This window comes from Frankliniella occidentalis, unplaced genomic scaffold (assembly GCF_000697945.3).
Source record: "Frankliniella occidentalis isolate FOCC.00 unplaced genomic scaffold, Focc_3.1 Scaffold24, whole genome shotgun sequence".
Lineage (NCBI taxonomy): Eukaryota > Metazoa > Arthropoda > Insecta > Thysanoptera > Thripidae > Frankliniella > Frankliniella occidentalis.
The window spans coordinates 1,821,070-1,838,388 of NW_026267154.1; the positions used below are offsets into that span (position 1 = coordinate 1,821,070).

Here is a 17,319-nt window from a genome sequence, read left to right on the forward strand (position 1 = left end):
TATTGTCATGCGGTCAACCAACCCAAAGTGCTAGCAAAAACAAATTGCTATTCCAACCGGAAACACAATACAGGGATCATAAATGAGGACCAATTACAATTATCAGTTTTAGTGCAAACTATACTTATTAAATCTGCTTGATCTTTAGCCTCTCGAAAGTATATTGATTAAAATAAAACAGTCTTATCAAAATAAATACATAAATAGAGTGTACAGTCTCCTTATTGTATAAAGCTTCCCTATCAACTAGATACCATATCTAATGGAACCAAAATCAAACTGTTTATTGGACAACAATTCAATCCAGTTATACACATTTCAATAGTAAGAGATAAAAAATTATTTCTAAGCACTGCCTGTAGGCACTAAAAATGAAATAGCTTCACCCCATTCTCCCCAAGCTACACGATGTGTTTGATACAAGATTATCCAGCTTGTGAGAGCCACAATCCATACTAGGGCTCCTATTCCTGAGAGCACGACATCTGTAACACATAGTAAGAGGTACAGCATTAGGAAACGGAGAAAAGAAATAGAAACCCCTAGTGAAACAACGAACTTACATCTTTTAATTTGCTTCTGCTCTTGATACGGAGCTTGTTTGAATGCTTCACCATAAAACCAGACAAAATTAACTGCCCACAGAACAGGTAAGCATGCCCAGCCACCTATACAGCAAAACAAGTGAAAATTATTTAACAACCACTAATCCTCAGGCAGGCTGAAGACAAAACCTTCACTTCAAAAATAATTAGTTACCTCTTGCATAGTATTTGCAGATTTCCAACTTTTTCTCATTCCGCACAAGCCTTAGATCCATGGTTTTTGCTGGTATTGTTTACTTACAACCCTTTAGGCTTCTGCATGTGTACCGAGCAATCCACGACCGTCGATCGCCGCAATGAGGATATTGATCACTCTGAATTGTCATCTCAGTTCATCTAAGTTCCACTTCCCCTCTTGGGCCCCGAGGAAGAATATTCATACCAGATGATGAGGGCATAATTCTGCCTTTACTCCCTTTCTTTCACTTGCCTCCTGAAGTATGATTCTTCCAAATGTTTTGTCCCCCCCCCCCCACCTCCACGCCCTCTTCTCTGCATATCCGTCTGCTATATCAATGTGAATAGCGCTCCAGTATGAACCAAACCAACCAAATCGGCGAGATTCGTGTATGCCGGCACCCCGGGGGAGGCTATATACTGTGGGGATGCTCAGGGTAGGCCAACCCGCACTACACGCATGCATTGCAGGCAAGATGTTGCCTACGTAACAGGCGCTTCGGACGCTCGCACTCGCAGAGGCATAACTTACAGGTCCCCCCCAACGGCGAATGACGGACGTACTTTCACGTCACTCTCTCGGGAAAAGTGACTCTAAACAACCGTATTTGCAGTGTGTCTACTCCCTCAATCGAAATTTTGGTTTCGCGCTGAACAAACCAAAAATACGAAGTTTCATTCAAATTATCCAGTTTGCAAACCTTTTTTAACAGTGTATTATAATACAAAATAATTCCTATTTACATAATTTACATTCTTTCCTTTCATTAGCATTCCACTTACAAAAATATACACAAAAAGGAACAAATTAGTCAGTAATCCTCTCGGTCTTCCCTCCCTTGCGTTTGCCCCTTCCTATTTCAGGTGACGCACCAGGCTGCTGGGCTGCTGACGCATCTAATGGGGGCAACGACCTTAGGTTGGCAGGGGCGGCATCCAGTCGGCACAATGGGTCAGCGATCTGGGAGAGGGGGTCACCAGTCCAACCAGACTGGTATGTTACCGGGTCCCGGCAGGAATACACGGCAGCTCGATGGGTTGCCTATACGATACGCACTGCCTGGCAGGCGCTGAAGGCGAGAGCGGAGCGGATGGAGGTGGCTGCCGTTGGTCAAGGGTGAGGTCCAGTGAACTCGATGTTCGGCGTTGCTTTTTAAAAGCAGAAAAGAGAAAAAAAAGGAGGGGGCACATTTTTAAAAGGGGCCAGCCGATTACCGATTTGTCATGTTTCCTTTATTACGACTGGATAAGATTACAGTTTAGCAAGAAAAATTGACAGAAGTTGTAAAATTACTTCCAATAATTTAACCCTGTTCCTTAGGACATCTCCATCTACCTCTTAGGAAAACTTTAAAGAAAAGTCATCCACACTCAACTTTAAGGAAAATATGAAACAATTAATTTGAAGATTTTAACAGAAAGGGTTTCATAAGGCAGAAGGGAAACGTGTGGAAAACTACAGCAAAAAGTTAAAAATACCGGTACACACAATGTGTGTTTCAGACTGTGATGTCTACACATCATCACAAATTAATCTAGTCCCTCAACACTTTTAACAATGAACTGACGACAATGCAGAAAAATTACACATATAGATCACAGATCTTTCATTTCATTACTTATTCAAATATGACTAAGAAAGTACACCACCAAAATGGAACACCTTTAACATGATCCTCAAGATTTATGGAAGAAAATCAGAAAATCAGTAATAACTGTAAATAGTACTGTCAGTACTATCAGAAGTATCATATATGATTTTCAACTAAACTTATTTATAAATAAATAGCAATTGCATATTGCATATTGTAACAAAAGCACGCAATGCAAAATTTTTGTAGGTGATATTATTGGCAACAGACATGAGCTAAATCGATATTAAATACTATGCAATAAATACTGTACGTCAGATGTCACAATAATTCGATCTGATATGGGAACGTTCTCAAATTTCCAAAAACTCCACAATGAGAAATGCCTAATACAGCAAAATATAGACAAGCTAAGGAATAGAAATTAATATTGATGGATGAATAAATTTCAGGTACTTTGTGAATAACTTAGAAGGTAATACATCAATCAAGGTTTTGATTTTTCACTGAAGTAGAAGTACTTTGCAGTATGTAATAACAAAGCATAAAATGGTAGAAATTATAGTAAAAGAAAACATACAGGGAACAAGCAAAAAGTATAAAATTAGTTCCCCAGAAGTTACTTATTAGAACTCTTATTGGATAGTCTGGCAATTTCTGCTCCCAGTGTGTCAAGGTTTTCCTGAAATTGAATTGTTTATTAAAAATACAAATAAAAACATATAAATAGTTATTTTCAAGATATTAAGAATCCGATATGTTTCAATAACCTTTAAAGTAATGTTCTTCAGAAGGGTATCTTCCAAAACAGCTTGAAGTTTGCGATTGATTTCCATTGATAGTTCTATTGACACAGTTTCATCATTTCTACTGCCATACATGCTTGCCATTACACCAGAACGCTTCGCTAGGTCGGCCTGTATAAGACAAATCATGGTTAAATAAGTTTCAAAATTACATTTAAAAAAAGCCCTAATAGTAGGAACTTTATACTTTTAATGCAAAATCAACATTTAACTGGTAAAAAATATTTTGCTAGCAAAACATAATGTATCATATGGTTGAAGTCAACATTAGTTGGTTTATGTAGACATAAGCTGGTTAATGTATACATTAGCCGACTAACAGACTTTATCCATAACAATTATACAGCGTGCGGTATTGTGAATGCAAACATCACTCTCTAACTAAGTGTTGCACTACCTATTTCATCTGAAATAGATTACCTGATTTGTTTTTGAAAATCCAGCTATTGCATGCTATGGTTGTGAGTGTTAAGGGTAGATGATATAGTATTAGACAAGGTTTCAGAGAAGAAATTTGTTCAGAGTCTTCCATACACTTTGAAATTGGGTTGAAATAAATTATTTACCTTGTTTTGGTCCATAGACTCAGATGTAAAAGCCCCAGCTGGCATCTTCATGACAAAGCTTTGAATCAGTCGAGTCTTCTTTTGAAGTTCACCAACCAAAACTTGGGAATGTTCTTCCATAAAATCTAGTTTTTCGGCTTTCTTAGCATTTTCTCTCTGGAGCTTTACTAAACGCTCGATCAAAACCTGTTTATCAGGCTCCTGGATATAAATAAATGCAGAACAGATTTTCTTGAGTGCAAACAGGTATAATGACTAATTAGTGGTAGTTTTCCAGAAAAAAGAATCAGGCATACCTGTCCATTAGGAAATGTGATGGGTGGTAACATGGGAGTAGGACTTGGTTCACAGACAGTGTTCAGGGAGGAGCTTGATGAAGTTCTAGAAACCTGTGCTATGGATGTACTGCTATGACTGCTATTATGGCTACCTCCACCAGAGTTCTCTACCATCTCCTGACGTTTTCTGGACTGCTGAATTTCTCTAGTTAATTCACGAATAGAAGCAGCATGTTTTCTTTTCAAGAGTTCTATTTCCCCTTGTGAATCTTCAAGCTGCTGTTGAGTTTGTTCAAGCTTGTGTGTGCTTTCGGCCAAGTGCCTAGCAAGTATGGAATTTTCCTCCTGTCTCAACTTCTTTTCTTTCTCCAAATCTATGGTCAATGAAGTCACTTTACTTTCTGTTTCACTTAACTTTCTTGTAAGTGGTTGTTGTTCACTTTCCAGCATGTGAGCCTGTAATTATATCAGGAAAGTAATTAATGGTGTTCAAGCAATTCACAAACTGACACTAGCTGCTCTACATACCCTAGCCTCCAGAGCTGAAAATTCGGACTGAAGGCGAACATTTTTCTCAGTCAATTTTTGAGTAAAGTCAAGCAGCTCTGCTTCCCGCTCGCGACAAGCTGCAGCATCTTGCTGAAGATCAACATTGGTCTGCCGAAGCCTTTCCATTTCACTACGGCAAGTAGCAAGTTGATCTTCATAGCTAAAATGTAAAAATCAAACTTTAAAAACTTACGCTCAGCTATCAAAGAAGCACTCTTCTCAAGAACTAACTTAAAACAAAAAAGCAGTTTGAGAAAGAACAAAAAAGTCTAAAAGCCTTACTGTTGTAGCTGTGCCTTCAAGGATTCCATGCCTGCAACTTTTTCACGGAGATCAGCAACTTCTTGCTGATGTTTATCACTTTCTAACTTTAAACGTGATAATCTCTGATCACCTTCTAATCTCTCTTTTTCTAAAGTCTGGACCTAAAATTCAGAAAATTTTCAATGTTTCAAAATTACTTTTACTTTTTTCTAAAATTTTTGAGTGTATTGAGTAGCACAGATTTTACCTTTAAGGATAACTGATTATTTTCATCAATGAGGGCTTGCTGTTTTGCTTTTAATGCTTCTACCTCAGATTGAAGTTGTTTTAAAACTACTACAGTGTCAGCTCTCCCATGCCTCTCTAGAATAAGTTTGGCATGTTGCTCTCGTAGTTGGTGATCTGCAGGCAGAGTATGAATTAAACGATGATCTGATTTAACTCAGGGAACTTGAAAACAAAAACGTAAAAATGTAACAAAAGCATTGCAATGACTAACCTAAAGATACTGCTTTGTTTTCCTCAGACTCCTGGAATGACTTAATAGCAGTCTGAGCATCTTTACGGGCTTGCTCAGCTTCCAATCTTGCTTCTTCCAATTTTCGAATCAGGTCTGTAATTCTCTGTTCAGCATCCTTAAAATAATTTTCAATTGTCAATAAAAAGTTACTAAAAGAGAAGTATATAAAAGTGATAACATATATGAATAACTTATTGTATGTATTTAAGCTGTACCTTTTTACTCTCAGATTCAGTTTTCAGCTTATTTTGTGTCCATCGCAGATCCTCCTTGAGTCTCTGATTTTCTCTATTTATAGTGCCAAATTCTTGACCCTAAATACAGTTTGAAGCAATTATGAGAGCTGAAATAGTAACCTAATCCTTGTTTAATATTTTACTTGAAAAGCTCTAAAAACTTTTACCTTTGCCTCTAATAAGTTGTTTGCCTTTTCTTTTTCAGACTGTACTGTTTTAAGTCGATCCGATAACAAATCTCGTGCCCGATTAGCCTCCTTGAGTCTCCGCTCTGCTAGCTCTAAATCTTTGCGGATTGTGATGGCAGCCTTTTCACTCATTGCATACTTTATCACCATTCCTTCCTTGTCCTTGTTGGCTGACTCATAAAGTTGAGTTTTCTGTGATAGAAATAGATTTTATGAAATTTTAAGAATGATTTTAGCATGTTAAATTGAAATTGAAGATTAGCCCTTGAACAAGGTGAAACCTTTTATACCTTTTGAAGATCACTCTTTAACTGAGTGATTGTTTGCAATGCTAAAGTCTCTTGTTGCTCAAACCGATTTTTTTCTTGTGCAAAAGCACGCTCAAGAGCTTGAACCTCAGTGTAATGATCATCCCGAAATTTTTCATTGGCAAGCTTATACCTAGTGAGAAACAGAAAGTTATGTATTAGAACAAAGCAAACTAACAATAGAAGTAAAGTATTCAAAAACTTTGAGTAAACACACTTTGACAATTGGTACTGCAAATTTGTAACAAATTCCTTAAGAGTGAGTGGACTGTCTGCATCATAGAAGGCCTCAAGATTGCCATCAGTTTCAGAAGAACTCTTATTTTCGTTGTCACTGTTTTTCCTGATACCAAATCCTAATTTTGATAAAACCATGTTTAGTTCCCTAAGTACAAAATCATCTGAGCCTTCAGTTGATTGAAACTGAGGGCTTGTACAAGTTAAATCTACAGTGATTGATGGTTTGCAATGATAATCTTCATTTGATTGTTCAGAAGAAACTACAATTGATGTTGTATCACAAGTACTTGTAAAGAACTTTTTGTTTTGATCGTCCTCTAGTGAAGTATTAGTATCAGCATTCGAAAATCCATTTTTAAAAGTATGTAACTGTTGCTCATCAGATCTGGTCTCCAACGGTACACATACAGTCACACAGCCCGAATTTTCTTTTACATCAGTGCTCTCTTCTAGCTCATTCTCCATCTCGGATGCTATCCCATCTACAGAGCCATCATCATGTTTTCCTGAAGATTTTATTCCGAGGCTGTCCAATGTAGGATTAGAATCTGGTTTGGAAAAGTTATCGGGTATGTTTGAAGCACATCCTGAAGAGATGAGATGTGTGTCAATAGTTGATTTGCTCTCAGACTTAGAAACCAGTGACTGATTGACGATTGCTCCATTATTTGCAAGTGTTGTTGAGTCTTCTTGTTTTTCTCTTAAGTTAGCTTTGTTATTCTCATTGCACGAATCATCTTCTTCAATCATTTTTAAATAGACAGAGAGTGAGCCTGCAATGATAAGCGTAAATTAGAATTTACATATTATTTCATTGACAAATACATAATGAGGAAACACAGGCTTGTTACAGCAGCAGAGAGGGTACATAGAAGTTTTTTTCCCCATAATGGCAACAGTTTGAAAAGAGTATTGGCTTGTTGAAAGGATTTTCATTTAAAGTCACCTACTTTGCTTACATGACAGAGGGAGCCTTAACCTGTTTGGAAAAGGGTTTTGCCGTTCTCAGGATACATGTATCACCTCACAGAGGTCAAAGCCTTTCTCTGGTAAGTAGGAAAGTTCACTTCATTATCGCCGTTTAAAAAACAATTCGCCCACAATGTCAAATAACTCGTGTTTATGTGCTGACTGTTGTGGCAGCTGTCATCACAAGCAGAAGTAAATCGTATTCATATTGGTATTCGTATAGCTCCTCAATGTGAATATGCATTGGACAATGAGTTGGCAAGGTTAGGAGGTGGGGGTTCCGGGGGGAGGGAGGAAGGAAGGCGGGGGTGTTTTGAACACCAACTTGTTGAGTATTGATGTACTGATCAGATTGATTCTCCTTCAACCGCCATTGGCCATTAGAACTGTTAAGAAGAAAAGACTGACATTAAAAATGTTGCAGACTTGTAGGAACATTTCCAAAGCTCGGCCTATTTTACAAAAGGTATGTTTTTGTGCTTACTTAATTGAATATTTCACACTGAGGCTAAATTTAATTTTAATGTTCCACCAATTATACAACTCCTTAGAAAATGTTTAAACTCTTTAAGCTTTTAGTCGCCTGCAAACTAGTTATACGGTATTTTCATGTCATTGATTCTTAACCTTTTAATCATGTGGACCAGATAGGGACCGCAGTGGCTTCTTGTTGTAGCTTAGTCATTGCAAGTTTTGCTTCTTTACTGGCTGCTATCGTTCTCAATGTAAAATGGGTGGAGTTAATTTCTTATTTCTGTAATATCTTATTGTCGTCTTATTTCTTTGCAGTATGCCGGATGCTTACAAATTAGCAATCATTTAAGCACATCAGCTGCCTTATTTGACGGACGTCCTTTTCCGTTGACGGCTCTGACTGAAGATGAACTTGTCCTCAAAGATATGGGTAACCCATTGTCCCCAGTTCTGAAACGTTTCGTTGCGTTGACACATGATGGATCACCTTACTTTTAATTTCACCCTCTCTTCCAATTGTAGTTGCAAAGCTGGCATCTGAAAATATTGCTCCATATGTTAAAAAAATGGAGAAAGAAGGAAAATTTGATCCTAGTGTACTTGAGGCCATTTTTGACAGTGGGGTAAGTACTTCTGCAGCTGCCTCACTTTTTGAAGTATTTCTTTCTTTTGATGTACATCTTTGTGTCATATATACATATAGCTTATGGGAATAGAAATAGAGGCTGAGTATGGTGGCTCAGGCTTATCTTTTATGTCCTCTATCATTGCTGTTGAAGAAATATCAAAAGTAGATGCATCTGTGGGTATATACGTTGACATTCAAAATACCTTAGTCAACGCTCTGATAAGAAAAATTGGAACACCAGAGCAGAAAAAGCATTATTTACCTCTACTTGCCCAAAAAGCCGTAAGTATTTATTAATTTGGACACTAGCAAGTTAAAATTAAAGTAATATTTATTTATTTTTTAATTGTTTTAAATACTAAATGAGTTTTGTTTTTAGGGTGGCTGTTTCTGTCTGTCAGAACCACAGTCCGGATCTGATGCTTTTGCAATGAAAACTATTGCAAAGAAGGATGGTAGCGATTATGTTATAAATGGAACAAAAATGTGGATCTCACATTCAGATGTCGCTGGTGTCTTTCTTGTCATGGCAAATGCTAATCCATCTGATGTTAGTTCACTCCTATTTCATATTTTTCTGTCCAACGTAACACTTTGATGCACAGATTACATAAAAACCATGCCTTTTGATTATTTCTGGTTTGTGTGTGTGTTACTTTGTTAAAGGGTTACCGTGGCATAACATGCTTCATTGTAGACAGAGAGATGCCTGGTGTTTCTGTTGGAAAAAAGGAAGACAAATTGGGGCTCCGTGCTTCTGGAACATGCATGGTTCACTTTGACAATGTCAGGGTACGTTCTAGGCACACAAAAATGCTGCACAAAAATTCAATATTTCTCACAAAATTATTTGTTTGCTGATTGGTACTTTATTAAGACTCATTGTTGATCTCAGGTTCCAGAGAGAAATATTTTAGGTAAATTTGGTCATGGTTATAAGTATGCTGCAGGGTTCTTGAATGAAGGCCGTATTGGTATTGGTGCACAAATGGTGGGCATTGCACAGGGATGCTTTGATGCCACTATCCCATACACTTTAGAACGCAGACAATTTGGAAAAAGTGTATTCTCATTTCAGGTAAAGGATTCTGTTGCAGCTACCAATTTTTGTACACTTACAGAATGTACTCACTTTTGTTTCAATCTTTGTTTTTTTCTTCTTTTGTAGGGCATGTCTCATCAAATTGCTCAAGTGGCAACTCAAATCGAATCTACTCGTCTCTTGGTGTACAATGCTGCAAGACTGCAAGAGATGGGGCTAGACTTCATTAAACAGGCTGCAATGGCTAAATATTATGCAGCAGGTATTTTCTTTAAAGTCTTAGGTTTTGGTTTATCTTACTTTATCCACTTAATCTACTAATATGTTTTTTTCATTAATATCCTTAGAAGTGGCACTTTTGACAACATCCAAATGCATTGACTGGATGGGGGGAGTTGGATTCACAAAAGATTTTCCCCAAGAAAAGTTCTACCGAGATTGTAAGGTTGGTTCCATTTATGAAGGTACGTCCAATATTCAGTTAAATACAATCGCAAAATTCATTCAAAGGGAGTATGAACAGTAGCTCAATTTGTGATTTTATTGTTGATCATAATTGCTATTCTATGGCTATGACTTTATACCAAATTTGCTATGCTATGGCTATGATTTTATACCAAATTATTTATTTCATATGTGTAAATGACTTTTTTTTGCTCTGTTGCTATGATTTGGTTGTTATACATAGAATCTCGCTAAGTTTATTTAGTTTCTTTCTTATAACACTCAATGATAGAAAACTTTTGTAATGTCTTCTGGATTACGATTTTGTAATGTGAATGTTTACCAATGCCATTGTTGTGGTGTTCTATGATTATTTGCTGTTACCAGCCAAGTTATTAAGTAACTTTGGTGTGCCATACTTATCTAATGTAGAGTCTATTTTTATATGAATGCTTTATCTATTCCTTGTTAAAATATTTGCCTTTATTATTTGAGAGAAACGTCTGGAGTGTCCTCTCTGCAGGATTCCCCTAAATGATTTTAAAACTATTGTTTTTATAAACACCAAGCTTTAGGGAACACTGTTTAGGTTCTTAACGGTACATTATTGTGGCATTCTATATCTCTATTGATTTACTTTTCTCAAGGATCAGGTTGGACAAGTACCAATTAATCAATTTATGTGCTCAGACTTTTTCTTGACTCTTTGTTGTCTCATTCAGTGAATGTGTTGTGGATTCTTCTGTGTCATCCATTTGGAATTGGCAGTTCCATCCTTTTAAATGATCACAACCAAAGGTTCAGTTGAATTGAGTGGCCACTAATCAAGTTTCCTTTGTATCATTTTCATGGAATTTGTATTGTGGGCATGCTCTGCACTTGCCAGATAAACAACTGAGATGCTAGTTCACCATATTGGATGCAACTGTAAATACCATAAGACAAACAGACAGATTCTCTACACTACCATTAAAAACCTTAACCAGATTAAATCAACATTCAGTCATAGTGTTGTGTAGTAAGTACTCTTAAAACCTATTCCTGGGTCCAAAATCGATGGAATATCTAGTCTTAAATGTCACAAAATGACTTGTTAAGGGCAGTAATTTAATTTTAGGATTTTTTAAGTTGGGGTTGGGTAGTAAAATAAATATGATATTTGTTCAATACATTCTTGATACTCTGGTTTAATTCAAATTCCATGTGGCAACAGTTTTCACCAGTGTTTAATTACTTACAAGCACATAGTACATGGGCCCTTGTGGGCTGTTCACTTTAAAACAAATAAATTAAGATTCATTCTTATTTGAATTATTTCTGTACATACATATGTAATAATTCAGTAAAAAGAGAGTTTATGGAGATCATGCCATAATACGTACACACTGAACACTGACAACCAACATGATAATGCACCTAAATGCATCACAAGTAAATTACTACATTCTCATTACTATCGCTGCATGTAATATACCTCTTCAATTTACTGTCAGTCACAACAATGCTTCATATTTTTTGTCATCATTTTTATAACCATTTTAGGGCAATGAATTCCACCAGCCTAATCAGTCTTTGATACACCTACAGTATCTCTTTTAATCTGTTTCTACAATCATGTATTTTTGCCTACTGCACTTCAACACATTGCCCTTGCAAATTGAAGATGGTGATGAGGTTTTTTTTTTCTTTTTATATGAAAGCATTTTCCTCTTATGTGGATTTCCCCCAATAGATCAATATTTTTTATAGCTGTGCTGTGTTTGACTAGGTTTTTTACTTATTGTTAAAGACAAGCAGATCTATCTGGCATTCTCTGCTTTCATACTTTTTGTACCTCTTTTATTTACTTGTTGTTTCATTATCAAACTAGATTTATTATCAAAATTTTCTAACATCTTTGGTTCAAAGAAATGGTCAAAATAGCTTCTTGCTAAAGCTGTCTTATCAAAATAGGGGAAAACGGTTTTATGACAGAAGGCTGTGTGTGTTTTACAGTCGCTTACAGCTGAATGGTTAGGTTAACAGTTTCTTGCATTCTACCGCAGTATTCTTGCCTTGAGAAATAGGCGTTCATGTGTGAACATATTTTGTTTCATAATTATCGCGTAATTCATGTTATGGTCTTTTTATTGTCAAAACATTTTATCATTTGAAATCTGACATTTTAATTTGTCTATTGTCTATGCTTCTAAATGATTTTGTGTCTTTCGCATCTTACAAAAGTAAGGATTTCAGTCTGAGATTGGCCAGTGTCATTGTTTGACGTCAGTAAAAGCCATGAAATGTAAAGGAATGCCTTTTTCTCTCAAGGTGTTTATCTAGCATAAGGTGTTGAATGAGTATTGTAGTATCAAAACAGAGGAAAGGTGGTTGCAAAAAGCAGATTACACACTTAACATAAATTTTTGACATATTACAGCATATGAGTAAATGATTCATGCATGATGTGATATTATCGGTTATAACATATTTGTGAAGATGACTTTGATATGACTAAGTGGATATGACCACATGACCACATAAAAAAGGCTGTAGCTAGAGTAATAAAGTTAAATATGTACAAAGTTTTTGCAAAGCACTTTCATAAACTAATATTTGTTTTCTAATGTGAACCCAACAAACTCCAGGCATTTGATATCGCAAAGACATCATTTTTATAAGCTAAATATCTGTCCCACACAAAATTGTATATCAATCATGTGGTAGATAACTATCTTACACATGTATGGGATCTTAAATAATTCTGAACTTTCTTTTTAAACAAGTTTTAACAAAATTACAAAGTATAATTACAACACTGACTTAAAATGTAACTCTTGATAATTCCTTCCAACAGAAATTTCCAAAGCACAGCATAAGCATGACAAAATGTGCTCTGACTGCTAGTTCTTTGATCCTCATTTCCTTGTGATGTTTAAGGAAAGGCTGAATGCTGCAAGGATTCTTCAATGGATGTTAAGAACTAAATACACCAGAGACTATCTAAAATTGTAACTCTTTTGTGCATGTTTTAACACAGCATATTTTTCTAATCCTTATAAAATTGCTAAGTTCACTAAGTAATACATCACAATAATTATTTCATACTTCATGTCAGGGAGACATGATTTTTTTTTCCTTCTGTATTCTGGTAGTTCCAGGTACAACCTCCATACTTTCTTCAAACAATCCAACAACAATTATTTACTTATTTACTTACATACTTACGGATAAATAAACACAAAGATATACAAAAGCACGATTGGGTCATTTTACATCTTACTTGCAACATTCAATTTCACCATTTTTTTAATTTTACAGCTAGATCAGTAGATAAGCTTAAATTTGTACACATGTAAAAATGCTCTAATGAAAACAGTATAACAAAACAACCCATCCAGCAGGTATGAGGACAGTCTGTTTATGAGGAAAGTCTGACATCATGAACTCTCAAGCGTTTTGGCATATTTTTCTTTACGATTGAACATTCTCAAAAATCAAACTCCAGTAAGGGATGTTGTACGTTTTATTCATATCAGAATTATATTTTTGTATATGTTGACCACGATGACAAAACAAAAATGCAGTTAGCAGCGTATAAAACTGTGCATGTGCACAGGTCCTCCAAAATGACACACAGAATTGTGATTGCTATTTCCAAAACACTTTATAATATTTCACCAGTTCTCTTCTACTCCGTCTTTCCTCAAGTGTGTGCTTTTGCGCGCCACAGATTATTACCTTAAATAATAAATTACATACAGATTTACAGAGGAACTGAAAATAAATAATTTTTAAAGAGTTAACTTATAATGATAAATCCAACCACTGAGCTATCTGGCACTTAATGACTAAAGTAAAGTGCTAAATAAGCACAGTCTCGTTTTGAAAAGCCTTTAAACGGCGGATAATGTTAAATTTGATATGGCACTTGATGTACGAGTCTTAGCTACAAGTGGGTGTTCCCAGTCTCAAATGAACTTCATAATTCTTTGGTGAAAAGCATTTTTCAAAAAAAAAATAATAAAAAAAAAATCCTACCATTCTACGTTTCTTGCTACGACAGTACTGATTTGTGTTCCTCCCCGGAGGGTGCCGTCTTGTGTTCTCTTCAGTCTTGGGGTCGTGTGAGTGTGGGCCTCGGCCTCGACTAGTGGGCGTACTCGCCGTCGCCGCTCGACGCCATGGAGAAGTTGGCCGAGTCCCGGCCGCCGTTCTGGAACTCGGGCGCGGCGCCGACGCCCGCCCGGAGGTGCTGTTGCAGGTGCTGCTGTAGGCCGTACTTGAGGGCGGGCGACATGCTGTGGTCCTTGAAGTAGGCGACCCCCAGCGCGGACGAGGGCTGCTGCAGCCGCATGGCCTGCAGCTGCTGGCCCTGGCCGCCCTGGCCGCCCTGGCCGCCCGGCTGGTACAGCAGCACCCCGTTGTGGTGCGTGGGGATGGTGGAGTGCTGGCGCACGAAGTTGCCGCAGCTGCTGGCGAGCTGGTGCTGCTGCTGCTGCTGGTGCTGCTGGAGCTGGTGCTGCTGCATGAGCGCGCCGGCGCCGGCCCCGTGCGCGGGCAGCGTGGCGCAGTGCGGCTGCGCGGCGGGGGGCGGCGGCGGCGGGGGCGGCAGCGGCAGCGTGTTGGCGGAGCCCATGCCGTAGCCGTAGCCCGCGTAGCCGTACGCCGAGCCGGCGCCGAGCGAGCCGCGCCCGTGGTCGGGCTGGTCCGTGAAGGAGGTCATGCGCATGTTGGTGGCGCGTCCGAACTTGTCTTCCTCGCCCTCCTTGGCGGCAGCCTGCTTGTGCCGCCGGATCACCACGGTCGCGTCGTGGCCGTTGAGCTGGAGGGTGGCGGGCACGCCGCCGCCGCCGGCGCCGGCCTCGGGCGTGAGCTCCTCGCGGACGGGCTGCAGGGCCTGCATGGGCTTGTGGTGCGGCACGCGCATGGGGTCGGCGGGCGCGGGCGGCGGCGGCGACTCGTCCTCGTCGGCCAGCGCGGGCTGCGGCGGCTTGAGCGTCACGCCCTGCGACGGCTTGCGGATGCTGCTGTAGATGGGCTGGGTCTGCAGCTTGAGCACGGAGGGCAGCGGCGCGGGCGGCGCGACGGGCAGCCCGGCCGTGGCGCCCGGCGGCGCCATGCCCCGCGTCAGCGAGAAGCTCTTGTACTGCGGCGGCGGCGGCCGGTTGGGCTCGAGGCACAGGTCCTGGATGCTGTTGGCGCGCCGCGCCTGCTGCTGCTGTTGCTGTTGCTGTTGCGCCTGCTGCTGCGCCTGCTGCTGTTGCTGCAGCAGCTGCAGCTGCACCGGGTCGTACTTGAGCTGCTCGTACAGCTTGAGGTGGCTGGCGTTGCTGTGGCTGCTGCTCGAGTGCACGCCGCTCGTGTCGCTGTGGCTCGAGTGGTCGCTGCGGTGCGCGCCCGGCGGCGACCCCGTGATGGTGGCGCACCCGGAGCTGTCGCCGCCGCTGCTGCTCGCCTCGGACCGGTCGCTCACGCTCGACCCGGGCGCCGTCACCTGCAGGAAGGGGGGCAGAAACGGAGGGTCGTGAGTGAGAGAAGCCTCTGGGCGAGCGCCTGGCGGGTAGGCAATACCTCGCGATGCGCGCAGGGCTGCCTGCAAGTTGCCTACCCTGGAGTCCACAGGGGCCGAGCTAGCCGACCCACGGAGGCTAAAGCCACGTGAGCTTTTATTGTTGTTACTTTTAGCATCAAACAAGCGCCCTTGCTGTACTCCCAACTGGTTCTGACGGCTTTATATGTAAAATTTCTAAGCCCGTGCACAGTTTTTGTTTTAATTGATTGTCACATTTTAAAAATAAGTTCATAGTTTCTTAGTTTGATAATTCTAAGTAAAATAAGTAGCTAAAGCGACCAATATGCATGGAAAAATAAAAAGCAAATGTTAATCGCAATATAAGTGTTGGAAGTGTCTTCCTTGATGGTCGCTGTTACGGTGTTAAAGAAGCGTGAGATCTAATGACTATGGCACTTGTGAAGGCAAATTAGTTACATGCTGAAAGAGAACAATAAATAAATAATTGAACTATTAATCAGTAAAGAGACGTACACTATTGAATATTTGGCAGTGGCAAAGCAGCCTAATCAAACCTTACGTTTCTACAGCATTGACTGAGATTTTATTTATGTACATTTTATCAAGTTGGTGGCTTTTTTCTCAGTTCAATACTTAAGATACTTACATTACAAAACTTGACCAAAAGCAGTAAAAAATAGTTTTATTCTAGTTTTCATCATGCCAAATATTTGTGCATTTCCCTTAATTAACTACTGATGTAAACAGCTGGAACAAGAGTAATCCCTTCAACATTATTGCCCTTACTACAGTTCAAAACCTCCTCTACCGCCAACACCAACATGATCAAAAAAACTAGAAAAACAACCCTTGTTAGTGTTGTACAGACTACAGGCCAGGGTGTAACATTCTTGTCACCCACTGAAAATCCTTTCTAAAAATACAAACTCTGTTAAAATACTCTTTGCATTCCATACGACTGGTAAATACTAAACAGTGCAAATCTACTTGTTATCTTCTTGCTTTCCAGCTGTACAAAAAACCCAAAAGCAATAAAAGTTTCGTTGATTGGGAGGAAAAGACCCCAAAACCAAACAGCTCTCAATAAATGAAAAAATCATGGCCAACTCGTTAAAATCACGATCATCTTGATCGAGAGCTGCTCCTGGCGAAGCTGGTTAGAGCACAAGCAGACCCCGCCGGGCCAAGCAAAGGGAGAGACTAACGTGAGGCGGGGGCGGAGGCAGGTCGTCCAGGTCCGGGAGGGGGGCCTCGTCGTCAAGGTCGGAGGCGATGGTCAGGGGCTCGGGGGTCAGGAGGGGGCTAGGATCCTCGTGGCCGACCCCCCGCAGCTGTTGCTGTGGCGCGTGCAGGTGGGCCTGGGGCGCCGCTGCCGCCACCGCAGCTGTCGCTGCAGCTGCGGCAGCAGCGGCGGCGGCGGCGTGGCCGGTGGTGCCGCTGTCAGCGGCCGCGACACCAGGGCTCCCGGTCAGCTGCTGTCATAACCAAACAAAGGTCACCACACTGTCGAGGGGGCGCGCTCCGACGCCGCCGGGCCGCGCCGCGCCGCAGAGGAGCGCTGTGCGGGCTCACAGACAGACGTCGTGATCAAGGACAGACTTCCGAGGCCGCGCACACCGTCGTCGGGCGGCGAGCCGTCGCCTACCTTGGACGCCACCAGGGGCAGCTCCTGCAGCAGGGCGTAGTCGCCGTCGTCCAGGACCGGCGGGGAGCCTCCGTCGTGGCGCCGCCTGCGGAGCAGACAAGAAGAGTGTTTTTGGTATGTCCTGGCGCGGAACCCTGCTTTCGTCCTCACCCCGCGGGCGGGGAGTGCGACTTACTTGGTGGTGGTCTCGTCGAAGGTGACCTTGGGCTTGGATGCCTTGCGGCCCATCCAGGCCACGCCTTCCTCGGGGCCGCTGGCGCCGCCCGGCCGCAG

The 17,319-nt window shown here is 40.8% G+C and overlaps 4 protein-coding genes across 7 annotated transcripts; 1 reads left to right on the forward strand and 3 right to left on the reverse strand.

Moving 5' to 3' along the window:
* Positions 1 to 260: 260 nt before the first annotated feature.
* LOC113214144 (gamma-secretase subunit pen-2-like) lies at positions 261 to 1,069 on the reverse strand. Its single transcript, XM_026433425.2, has 3 exons — positions 760 to 1,069; positions 564 to 668; positions 261 to 485 (listed from the first exon to the last, which is right to left on the reverse strand). The coding sequence occupies exons 1-3, from the start codon at positions 818 to 820 to the stop codon at positions 346 to 348; spliced, it is 306 nt and encodes a 101-aa protein (XP_026289210.1). The 5' UTR covers positions 821 to 1,069; the 3' UTR covers positions 261 to 345.
* A 924-nt stretch (positions 1,070 to 1,993) lies between these two features.
* LOC113214142 (coiled-coil domain-containing protein 186) lies at positions 1,994 to 7,492 on the reverse strand. 3 transcript variants are annotated; one of them, XM_026433422.2, is made up of 14 exons: positions 7,289 to 7,492; positions 6,307 to 7,102; positions 6,072 to 6,222; positions 5,761 to 5,973; positions 5,573 to 5,671; positions 5,337 to 5,472; positions 5,085 to 5,239; positions 4,856 to 4,998; positions 4,553 to 4,733; positions 4,043 to 4,480; positions 3,747 to 3,947; positions 3,601 to 3,633; positions 3,145 to 3,291; positions 1,994 to 3,056 (listed from the first exon to the last, which is right to left on the reverse strand). In XM_026433422.2, the coding sequence occupies exons 2-14, from the start codon at positions 7,077 to 7,079 to the stop codon at positions 2,994 to 2,996; spliced, it is 2,733 nt and encodes a 910-aa protein (XP_026289207.1). In that variant the 5' UTR covers positions 7,080 to 7,102; positions 7,289 to 7,492; the 3' UTR covers positions 1,994 to 2,993. The 3 variants fall into 3 exon arrangements, with proteins under 3 accessions (XP_026289207.1, XP_026289206.1, XP_026289208.1); XM_026433421.2 differs by having other exon boundaries at positions 7,280 to 7,492; XM_026433423.2 differs by lacking the exon at positions 3,601 to 3,633 and having other exon boundaries at positions 7,280 to 7,492.
* A 94-nt stretch (positions 7,493 to 7,586) lies between these two features.
* LOC113214143 (short/branched chain specific acyl-CoA dehydrogenase, mitochondrial) lies at positions 7,587 to 11,057 on the forward strand. The gene is made up of 9 exons (XM_026433424.2): positions 7,587 to 7,764; positions 8,088 to 8,202; positions 8,295 to 8,395; positions 8,476 to 8,682; positions 8,780 to 8,950; positions 9,067 to 9,192; positions 9,296 to 9,478; positions 9,569 to 9,704; positions 9,790 to 11,057. The coding sequence occupies exons 1-9, from the start codon at positions 7,714 to 7,716 to the stop codon at positions 9,966 to 9,968; spliced, it is 1,269 nt and encodes a 422-aa protein (XP_026289209.1). The 5' UTR covers positions 7,587 to 7,713; the 3' UTR covers positions 9,969 to 11,057.
* Positions 11,054 to 17,313, reverse strand: LOC113214146 (trithorax group protein osa-like). Of its 2 annotated transcripts, XM_052265113.1 has the most exons (4): positions 17,222 to 17,313; positions 17,047 to 17,131; positions 16,607 to 16,876; positions 11,054 to 15,362 (listed from the first exon to the last, which is right to left on the reverse strand). In XM_052265113.1, the coding sequence occupies exons 1-4, from the start codon at positions 17,272 to 17,274 to the stop codon at positions 14,016 to 14,018; spliced, it is 1,755 nt and encodes a 584-aa protein (XP_052121073.1). In that variant the 5' UTR covers positions 17,275 to 17,313; the 3' UTR covers positions 11,054 to 14,015. The 2 variants fall into 2 exon arrangements, with proteins under 2 accessions (XP_052121073.1, XP_052121074.1); XM_052265114.1 differs by lacking the exon at positions 16,607 to 16,876.
* Positions 17,314 to 17,319: the final 6 nt, after the last annotated feature.